Source organism: Sorex fumeus, unplaced genomic scaffold, assembly GCF_029834395.1.
Source record: "Sorex fumeus unplaced genomic scaffold, SorFum_2.1 ptg000048l, whole genome shotgun sequence".
Taxonomy (NCBI): Eukaryota; Metazoa; Chordata; class Mammalia; order Eulipotyphla; family Soricidae; genus Sorex; species Sorex fumeus.
Genome location: NW_026606105.1, coordinates 3,195,006 through 3,206,614, shown reverse-complemented (window position 1 = coordinate 3,206,614; position 11,609 = coordinate 3,195,006). Strand labels below are relative to the sequence as shown.

General features: G+C 41.8%; 1 protein-coding gene across 1 annotated transcript; it reads left to right on the top strand.

Moving 5' to 3' along the window:
* The first annotated feature begins 8,174 nt into the window (after positions 1 to 8,174).
* Positions 8,175 to 9,110, top strand: LOC130032504 (olfactory receptor 6B1). Its single transcript, XM_056124071.1, has one exon. The coding sequence runs from the start codon at positions 8,175 to 8,177 to the stop codon at positions 9,108 to 9,110; it is 936 nt and encodes a 311-aa protein (XP_055980046.1).
* Positions 9,111 to 11,609: the final 2,499 nt, after the last annotated feature.

The following is an 11,609-nucleotide window of genomic DNA, read 5'->3' as shown; positions in this document are numbered from 1 at the left end:
CTTAAGCCCTGGTTTGACCCTTAAGCCTAAAGAGGCCTTAAATTGGTGATCTTGAGCAACACAGGGTATGTCCCCCAAATTAAAGAAAATAGCAATGGTTGGGGGAAGGAGAGTAAGGGCTTTTAAACGCAGGCCTAATCCTGGGAACTGTACCCAGATTTGGATGCATGCATAGAAAAAGGAACCCCTAAATCTTAAAATTTCACTCTCATTGGCTTCAGGTTCCCACAGTATGATATCAAGCTTCAGATAAAATTCTAAATGGTCTGAATTAGTGTCTGAAGGTGTGTCGCTTGCTAAACCAGATTTCCACCAGGTAGGGAATAGATAGGGTGTGGTAACATCCATATATTGGAGTATTACTCGGCAATGAAAAAGAAAAAGAGCTTCCTCTCTGATTAAAACGTGCAGATCTAAGATAACAGATGCAAACAGACTTACTAAAGCGGGGCCACAGCCAAGGGACCTTAGGCACTGAGTTTTCTTTCAACCTGCAGAGAACGCTCTCTCTTCTCTCTCTCTAGTTTCTTATTGTTTTCTATACATCTGGACAGGGATTTGCAGAATTCTCCAACTTGGAACTACCAAGGGGGTATAGAAAAAACAGCTACAAGGAAAGCTTATGTGGGTGAATTCCAGGAAAAGATTTTTTCAGTGTGGCAAAGGATAAAGCCAGTCTGCATGTAATGCACCTCCAGCCTCTAGGCAGCTGTATGCATGAAAGCTCACAGCAAACAGACAAATGAGCCCTTCTTTCATCTTTCTGGGCCACTGTCACCACAGTGGAAGGAGAGCTTGAGGATCAAAATTGATTGGTGGAAGATTTGTCATTCTGTTAGTGATGACTACATCATTGTAGCATTGTAGCACTGTCCTCCCATTGTTCATCAATTTGCTCCAGCAGGCACCAGTAACATCTCCATTGTGAGACTTGTTGTTACTGTTTTTTTGCATATTGAATACACCACAGGGAGCTTGCGAGGCTCTGCTGTGTGGGTGGGATACTCTAGGTAGCTTGCTGGACTTTCCTAGAGGGATGCAGAATCCAACACGGGTTGGCCGCATGCAAGGCAAATGCCCTACCTGCTGTGCTATCGCTCCAGCCCAACCACATCATTACAGATTTAAAATCCACATTGAGAAATGTTTTAAGTGATAAATTTTAGGGAATCTCAGATCCCCAGCCCCTGCCCCAATCCCCACCACCACTAGGATGTTGTGATAAGTAAAAGTTACATTTTAAAGAAGTGTGTTTCTTTGCTTTTTATTTATCAGTTCTTTTTTACTTTTTGGTTTTGGGGCCACACCCTGTAGCGCTCAGGGCTTACTCCTGGCTGTATTCTCAGGAATCACTCTTGGTGGTACTTGGGGGACCATATGGGGTGTTGGGGTTAGCCACGTGCAAAGCAAGTGTCTTGCCCACTGTGCTATTTCTCTGCCCCAATATTTATTCTTTTTGTTTAGTCTGTAATTTGTTCTCCGCATTCCAGTTCTACAAGATAAATGTATTACAGGGTCACCTAACTGCCATGTGCATGTGTATCTAACTGAATTATTTCCTCTCACTATCAACATGTACCACTTTGGGAAGCCACAGAGAATATGACAGTATTTCCTTGAAGTCAGTTAAGAGTTCAGCAGGTGGCTGAGAAGTGATGTTCTGTATATTAGTTTGATCCAACACTGTAAAATGTTGGTCGAAGGGTGCAAAGATTGTCATTTGTAATCAACATTACAAATTACAATTGTAATCATCATTACAAATGACAATCCCATCATGAAAAGTTTATTGAACACCCAATTAAGGCTAAAGCATTTTAAAACAAAAACTTCAAATGTTTCTGAAGTGGAGCATTCATTACAACCTTACTTTGGCTATTAATCCTCCACACTTGGAACATGGCTATGATTGTCCTGTTTCAAGGGAGCCAGAATTCAATAACAATAAAAATCTGTAAATAGATTTAGAAAGAAGTATACGTATCTTTTTTTAATTTTTTGGTGTGTGTGGGGGGGAAGATATGAAAAGATGGATGGAAAAGTACAGGGATGGGGATTAGGGCTCTAAGCACATATGTGATGTAGAGGTGTAGTATATGTATGTCTCAGCTACAGACCAATAATATCCTAAGCATGAGATTCCAAAGTACAACACCTAAACTTACAAATGTGTCTGTCCAGGAGGCAGGCTGATGGGTGGTGGGAGGATGGAGGGAAGTTGACATTGGAAGTGGGATTGATATTGGAACATTGTACACTTGAAACTCAACTGTGAATGGCGATTTAGTTCACTGTGTTTTTTTTTTCTTTTTGGGTCACACCCAGCTATGCACAGGGGTTACTCTTGTCTCATGCACTCAAGAATTACACCTGGAAGTGCTCAGGGGACCATATGGGATGCTCGGAATCAAACCCGGGTTGGCCGCATGCAAGGCAAACAACCTACCCACTGTGCTATCGTTCCAGACCCAGTTCACTGTGTTTTAATGGTTAAAAAAATCACGTAAGCTAATTAAGTTTTTAAAAGCATGATTTGAATGTGCTTGTTTCCAAAGCATGAGACAATGAGTGTTTCCCCTGTGGAACTACTATATGAAACACACATGCTTGCCAGAAGGGTAAATGGAAATTTCTCACAGCTCTCCCAAGAGACTGTGCAGCCAGCACCAATGTACTCTTCTTTGGGGCCTTGACAGAAAGGTGGGGAAAGTCTTCATACCATATAAAGCCTTCACAGATACTTGCACCTACACCCACGGCAGCTCCCACCAGGAGGGCCATGGGTGCTCTGGTCCCAGAACGCTGGGAGGACCCACCGGGGGCTGTGTCGGGCCTTCTGGAAGCCCCAGTGTCTCAGGTTTTTCTCCGACTTGGTTCTGAATGTCAGTGTGGAAGCAGTTGGGTAAACTGTGCCCGTTCCCTCCTTCTAGCTATACACAACGTGTCTCTCATGCTTGGTCTATACCTGAATCTTTTATGTTTCCTCCTTCCTATTTTAGAATCAGTGAAGAATCTCTTTGCACATCCTGCTCCATCAGAGGACACCGAGGAAAGGTAAGTGCCTCTAACTTTCAGATGACTCTGTTTGGGCTGCAATGTTGTAAAAATGCTCTAAGTCCTGGATATGTAATGCCGCTGACTCATCTCTCTCTTCTGCCTATCCTCCATTGCTAACATTTGCGATGCTGTTAGTTTCATCCTTTGAGCTCTTAAGTACAATTAGGTAAGGGTAAACTGAGGAAGCCTACTCTTCAATATTTTTGAGAGGCATCTCGAACTGTTGGATCTAGTTTAAGCTCCCCAAGATAGCTCAAATGACTGGAATATGTGCCTTGTGTACTCAGGACCATAGAGCTCTACCCCAATCACCGTGTAGTCTCCCAAGCACCACTGGGTGAGATCCTGGTAGACCCCAGTACAGCTGGGAAATGCCCCAAATAAATAAAGCAAAAGCAAAAAAGAAACAAGTGAAAATAAAGTAGATAAATAAGATGCTGCCAAATTCTGGTCCCTCTGTGGATGAGGGTTCTCTGCAGAGCCAACTGCTACCCCTGCCCAATAATTCCTTTGTGCTAGGGGCTGCTAAATTGTCATTGCCATGGCAGGGCTGGGGAATGGATTTTTAGCTGATTTTAGTTACTTGCAATGTATTTGCATACAGACAAAAATAGGTGACAGGGCAAACACAGCCCCTAGCAGAGAGGAGACCGACTCCAGCGCCATGTACAAATATACGAAGAGGAGTACACAATTGAAATATGCTCTGATGGGTAGGAGCTATTCTGAGTGAAAAGGTCATACTTCTCTGGGTGGTAAAATAGTGTATTGACAATCTGTCACTGTCACTGTCCTCCCATTGTTCATCGATTTGCTTGAGCGGGCCCAGTAACATCTCCATTGAGAGACTTGTTGTTACTGTGTTTGGCATATCGAATACATCACGGGTAGCTTGTCAGGCTTTGCCTTGTGGGCAAGAAACTCTCGGTAGCTTGCTGGGCTCTCCAAGAGGGGCGGAGGAATCGATTTTGGGTCACCCAGGTTGGCTGCGTGCAAGGTAAATTCCCTACCTCTAGTTCTCAGCAAGCCAACAATGACTGGATATGCAGAATTGACTGCTAACCAATGGGGGTAGTTTTTATCAATATTTATTGTCAATAATATTGTATTGACAATAAATATCTGTATTGACAATAATATTGATAAAAACTACCCCCATTGGTTAGCAGCCGTTTCTGCATATCCAGTTATTGTTGGCTTGCTGAGAACTGGAGAAATCTTCTTTTGTGTTGAACTTCCTTTAGAAATAAGATATTACTTACAAAATTTGTGAACATAGGGTCTAAAATATTCATCTTTTTCTTTAACAAGGACTTAATCTGGGTGATATATATTCTTTGTGTGTGACTTCAAGTGTTCTATATGGGGTGTATTCTAACTGGTTTGGTAATCTGCCCTATTCAAATCCATCTCCCCACACATCAAGAATTGGAGTTCTAGAGCTGGAGAGAGCATTACAGAGGTTAAAGCGCTTTCCTTGAAGCCCACCCAGGTTTGAGTTCCCAACACTGAATATGGTCCTGGGAACATCCCCTGAGTATAGGTGAGCTCCCCCCACAAGCAAAAATAAAAATAGGGTTTTATAAGCTATTGAAAAATGTTTGATAATTCCTTTTGTATTTTCTATAAGATAATTCTCTCTCTTTTTTTTTTTTTTGCTTTTTGGGTCACACAAGGTGATCCACCTGGGTTACTCCTGGCTTATGCACTCAGGAATTACTCCTGGAGGTACCTGGGGGACAACAGGTGATGCTGGGAATCGAACCCGGTTCTGCCTCATGTAAGGCAAATGCCCTACCTGCTGTGCTATTGCTCCAGGCCCTCTTTTTAAAAAATAAAATAGATTTTATTTGGAGAATTTTTAAGGTGTGGAGGGAGTTTAAAGTAAATAGATTTTATTTGGAGGATTTGGAGATGTGGGCGACACATGTGCTTGGGCACCACGTGTACTCGACCACGTGGGCACAAGCAGCACATGGGCTCAGGCAGCATATGCACTAGGATAATTCTAAGTGCCTTAATATTACATATGTAAGAGCTCTTGATAGTTCATTTCTTCTTTTTTTGATCTGCATTTACTCCTCTCATTCTGTTTTTATTCCCTTTCTTTTCTACTAATTCCTTCACTTATAATTTGCCTGCTTACATAGCAATCAGGCCAAAATGAACGCTTTTCTTGAAAAAGCCAGGATTTTTCACAGGTTGGTACATTTTGTTCAGTGAGATTCATCTGCTCAAATTTCCTTTCCTCTCACTTATGTGTATTAAAATATCAGTTCTATGATGTTTCATCCAAGCATTTCTAAATATGCATTTCTGGGTTGAGTGTCTGATTGAATATGTATTCGTGTTGTATTTTTTCTGCTGTGGTATTTGGGTTCATTTCTAAACCCCTCTATGAGAAAATTTAGTAGGAAATATCTTCAATCGTCTAAAACCTATAGTCTAAATGTAAAATAGTCTAAATGTAAAAAGTTGGGTGATTTCAAGATCTTTTATTCTTTCCCTGTTTGTGCATTTAGCTAGTGGTAAATAGCATGTCTTCTAATCCGGCAAGGCTGGATTTTATTGTTATCCTGATTTCATCACTCTAATGCGGAAAGGATTCTTCATCTATCTAAAGCACAATATCTTCCACAATAAAGGGATAAAAATAACTCATTCATATTACTTTGTGGATTAAATAATTGTGGTGATAAAAATACTTTGCAAACTTTAGGCATTCATTAAGTGCTCAAAATTATACTAGAAAATATTCTGGATGAACTGCTTAAGCCTGAATCAAAAGAAATGCAAATATAGTTCTATCAAAATTCTTGCTCCTTGTCATTTTATCTATGAAGAAAATCCTGTTTAAACATGGTAAACTTACCCTATCTTCATCTCTGGTATCACTTCTAAGTGGTAACTGTTGAACCTTTTCTCTTACAACCTGTAGCAATCATCCATTACAGTTAAAACTCTTCCTTCTTTTTCTTTTCTTTTTGGATAACACCTGGCAATGCACAGGGGTTACTCCTGTCTCTGCACTCAGGAATTACTCCTGGTAGTGCTCGGGGGACCATATGGGATGCTGGGAATCGAACTTGAGTCAGCTGTGTGCAAGGCAAATGCCCTACCTGCTGTGCTATTGCTCCAGCCCCCAAAATTCTTTATTCTTAAATATATGCCAAATTCACCTTAAAAAAACCACACCTAAGGTTTCTGTCACCTCTTCTGAATAGCCTCCTCCTAACTTTACGTGTCCTGCTCTTGCGTGCATGGAATATTTGGTGATGACAGTATTCTCCTTCTATGCAATAACTCATGCCTGCCTCTACTCAGCCTCTATCCTCCCTTCCTCTCTCACTGCATGCTGACTTCTAATCAGGTCCCAAATCTTGATGTCTGGCACTTGTCTACAATATTCCAGCCTCCTCCTCTGCTTCTCCCCATCCATCTCTCCATAGCACTGGAAACCCATTCACATAGCCTTTTCCAACTCCTCACTACAATGTGCTAGAAATCTGAAACCCAAGCATCACCTTCTCAGAGGTAAGAGGGACCTTTCCTGAGCACACTATTAGCATTTTGTTATTTCACCTTCATGGAAAACCAATAGTGATTTCTGTTTCGCTTTTTTCTTTCTTTCCGTCTTGGAGAATGAGGCTCTAAGGCAGTGCTTTGGAACCTGGGGACCATTCCAGTAACTTGGCCAGCTGCCCATACATTTCCAGCTCAGGTGGTCTCATGATGCTTGGGGTCATTTGCACCATTCTACCCGGGCAGTGCTTAATGGTCCCTGCAGTATCAGGGACCTAACCATGGATCTTGAATTTTAGCCCTTCTGTGCAATGTCCCCAGTGGCTATTATGTATTTCTGTCTTTGTTGACTCATTAAGAAAATCTCCTTTCAGTGACTCTTACCCAATCCCCAAAGATTCAGACTTCAGGAGAGCAAGTCCAAGATGATTTTTCTCCAGGCAGCTCTTGTCTCCTGCTTCCATTAGCCCAAGGCTTCCTTCCCCAATCCTCTATTGTGAGATAAGAACCTCACTGTTTATACACGGAATCATTCGCATTTTTGATACATTTTTGATTCCATTATTTCATTTGGTCCACAATGGTATAAAAGGGGTGAATACTTACATTTACAGAAAAAGAAATTTGACCTGAGTGGATTTAAATTTCAAGATCACAGAAAAAATTATTATCAGATCTTGGAATTGACCATATCTGGATTTTTAGTACTGAAAAGCCTACACTTCACAGCTCAGCTTCGCACACAGCTTTCAGGTGAAGACGTGTCTCTCCAGCAAAGGGAGAAACAAAGCCATTACTTCGAGTTGTAGAGAAGAACTTCCAGAGCTCTGGGTTGAGGATGAGCAGTGGAAGTTAAGCACATCTTTGAACCAGGTGAAGATAGCACAGACTATGAAAACTCTATACTGTTTTACATGCAGGCAGCTGTCAAGGCAGTGCAGAATAGTAGGTAGAACATGGGCATTAGACCTCAATAGGATTCTTGTCTGTCTTCCAGAGGGAGCTGGATAAGTTGCTTAATAACTTCTTCAAGGCAGTTTGTTCACAATGAACATGCATGTAATTCCACAATAAAGAGATTATGTAAGAATTGAATTATTATATATATTTAATATACTACACTTTAGGTACATGTACATTATAATACATTTATAATACATATAATAAATGTATATAATTTACCTAAATGTATATAAGTGTGTGTATCTATTATCTATCTATCTATCTATCTATCTATCTATCTATCAATACATAATGTGCCAAAAATACAGTCTAGCCTGTCCTTTTTTTCTTTTTGGGTCACACCCGCAGGATGCACAGGGGTTATTCCTGGCTCTGCACTCAGGAACTACTCCTGGAAGTGCTCAGGAGACCATATGGGATGCTGGGAATCGAACCTGGTTGGCTGCGGGCAAGGCAAACGCTCTACCCACTGTACTATCACTCCAGCCCCTAGCCTGTGCTTTATTACTAATTAACTCCATTACTGTTATTACTAGCTATAGAAGACAAAACATGGAAGACTCCAACTGGACCAGGTTGTTTGACCTGGTGATTATTTTTTTCCTAGGAGAGCTGAGTCCCGTCTCTCCAGGATGGAAGTGGAGAACCAGACCCGGGTCACACACTTCATCCTAGTGGGGTTCCCTGGGAGCCGGGGCCTGCGGGCGGCAGTGTTCCTGATGTTCTTAGTGGCCTATATTCTCACAGTGGCTGAAAATGTCATCATCATTCTGCTGGTGCAGCAGAACCGGCCCCTGCACAAGCCCATGTACTTCTTCCTGGCTAACCTGTCCTTCTTGGAGACTTGGTACATTTCTGTGACTGTGCCCAAGTTGCTGTTCAGCTTTTGGTCCGTGAGCAATAGCATCTCCTTCACTAATTGCATGATACAGCTGTACTTCTTCATTGCACTCATGTGCACCGAGTGTGTGCTCTTGGCTGCCATGGCCTATGACCGCTATGTGGCCATCTGTCGACCACTGCACTATCCCACTATTATGAGCCACGGACTCTGTTTCCGCTTAGCTTTGGGCTCCTGGGCCATTGGCTTTGGCATCTCCTTGGCGAAGATCTACTTCATCTCCCGCCTTAGCTTCTGTGGCCCCAATGTGATCAATCACTTCTTCTGTGACATTTCTCCCGTCCTCAACCTCTCCTGCACAGACATGTCTCTAGCTGAGCTGGTGGACTTTGTCCTGGCATTGGTCATCTTTCTATTCCCCCTCTCCATCACCGTCCTGTCTTATGGATGCATCCTGGCCACTGTTGTACGCATGCCCACAGGAAAGCAGAAAGCGTTCTCAACATGCGCCTCCCACCTTGTGGTGGTCACCATCTTCTATTCGGCCACTATTTTCATGTACGCTCGTCCCAGAGCCATCCATGCTTTCAACATGAACAAGGTTATTTCCATCTTCTATGCCATCGTCACCCCTGCTCTCAACCCTTTCATTTACTGCCTCAGAAACCGGGAGTTCAAAGAGGCTCTGAAGAAACTGACCAATTGTGGGGCTGTCCACTCTGATTAATCTATTAAGACTCACTAGAAAGAACGGATGAGCTTTGGTATAGAACCTTCAACTCTTCATCCTTTTCCTTTAGTGCCTCACCAGGATGTTTATCTTGTTGGCGAGACATCACGACATCTCTATCTGCATCTTGCCTTTCATTTCACTTTTCTCTTTCTTCATCTGGTCTTCACTGTGTCATGAGGCTCTTGGTGGAATCCTGAGGTTTGCACATACCTTCGTGAGGCTGTGATCTGAAGAAACAGTTACTCTAAGGAAACGGTAGAGAATTCTCAGTGGTTGTGACCTGGAATTAGGATTTAAGACTGTGAGCAGGATTCTTCCCTGAGTTTTGTGGGGGGTAAAGTGATAACCATGAATAAATTAGCTATTGTGGGATTGAGTAAACCTTAAGCTCTCCTGGAACCAATGTATTTGATAGGGCTTCTTGATTTCACAGGTTCCTCAATGATTCCATCCTGGATGTTGAGCCTTGAGTGAATCTTAAAGAAACAGATTAAAGACTACTCCATTGGCCTGTAGCACACCCCTAGCCTTTTGGTTTAAGCAGCTTTCTGCTTCATATGGCTAGACTGTCTTTTGTTGTCTGTACTTAGAATACCCCTTAGGAAATTCTATTTTATCTTCTGATATGCTTTTTACAAATGCCTTGTATTGAATTTCATATTTCCCTTTTAGATATCACAAACCGTTTGCAATAGATTTTGTGACATCTGGTGGATGAGTGCAAGACAGATGACAAATAAATAACAATTATTTGCTGACTGAAGTTTGCTTCTGTCTAGTCTACTTTGCTTCTGATTTTGCCTTTTACTTCATTTTTCTCTTTACTTCATCTGGCCTTTACACTCTCATCATGAATCTCATATACAAAGAACTAGCCCAGTTTTAGGGTTGGACAGATTTTCATTCTATGCCACAGGGAGAGGATATGCTTGTTTGACTGTCATACTACCCAGGTCTGATGGTACTTGTTGACCCAATGTTCCTACATACCTACAGAAGGGTTTATAAATAGAACCACACTGAGTTCATAGTTTTTCCAATGGCAAAGAAAACCATTCTTTTTCTAAAGATACATTCAATATAATACCATGTCGATGCCACTCAGAATTTAAATCTTTTACTAGAACACTTTATCTATTTATTTTACGAAGTTTTATTGGATCACCATGAGATTCAGTTACCAACTTGCATGATTGCGTTTCAGTCACACAATGCTCGAGCACCCATCCCTCCACCAGTGCACAGTTTCCACCACCATTGTTCCCAGTGTCCCACCCGCCACCCCCACCCCACCCCACTTCCTGCTTCTGTGGCAGGTACAATCCTTCTTACTGTCTCTCTAATTTTGATTTGCAATACCAATACTAAGAAGTCATCGTGTTTGATCCTTGGTCTACTTTTAGCACACATCTCCCATCCTGGGTGATCCCTCCAATCATCATTTACTTAGTGGTTCCTTCTCCATCACTAAGACACTTCAAAGTGGCCCAACTTCAGGCATTTGTCATGTGACCTAAGATAATATTTTCAAAATGATTATCTTCCTTCTTTTGAATTAAGAGGCATTAGGTGTTATTATTTGCTAATTTTTTACTTTGCGAATGTAACTTCAGTAAGTGATGTTGGAAATAGGGTCACAGTGGGAGGCAGAGGTCAAAGCCCAGGTCTGTGGCCCCCAAGTCTAGGGTAAATATCTTGGGATTCCTAGAGAGAAAGCCTGCTGCTTCTAGAAGCCAAAGATTAAAGATAATTGTGTAGAGACATTGAATCTTTAGTTATTGTACCTGGTGAATTGCTCATAAACCCCAAATGAACAAGTCTAATGTGCAGACCTCAGGAAAGAAAAGAAACAACACCGGGATTATATTTTCTTTTTAATATAGCATAATAGTGGTTATACACATGTTCCCATTTAGGATATAGGTACATAAAGAAAAGTGATGACTTTCTGAGATCATCAACTCAAAACAATGGCATTTTGGGCTGGAGAGAGTGCAGGGTGTGGGTGCTTGCCTTGCATGTGGCTGACCCCACTTGAACCCTGGTCTTCTGTACAGTTCCACAAGCACTGTCAAGAGTGATATCTGAGCACAGAAGTAAGCCCTGAGCATAACTGTGTGTGACCATCAAACAAACAAGAACCCCTGAAAGTCAAAACAAAAGAACAACGATCTTTTGTTCAACAACAATCCTCTACATAATCGTAGAGGATTATGCAATGCAGGCACGGAAGGCAGGCAAAGGCATGTACAGCAGAAATGAGTAAATGAGGGAGAGGAAAACCAACTGATTTCAAGCTGTGCTTTAGTCCTAGGTATAATTTTATTCTGTACCTTGGGCCAAGTCATCTGAAAATTCTTAAACACTGATTGTCTCTGTATAAAATCACTGTCACTGTCCTCCCGGTGTTCATCAATTTGCTCAAGCGGTCCCAGTAACATCTCCATTATGAGACTTGTTGTTACTATGTTTGGCATATTGAATACATCACGG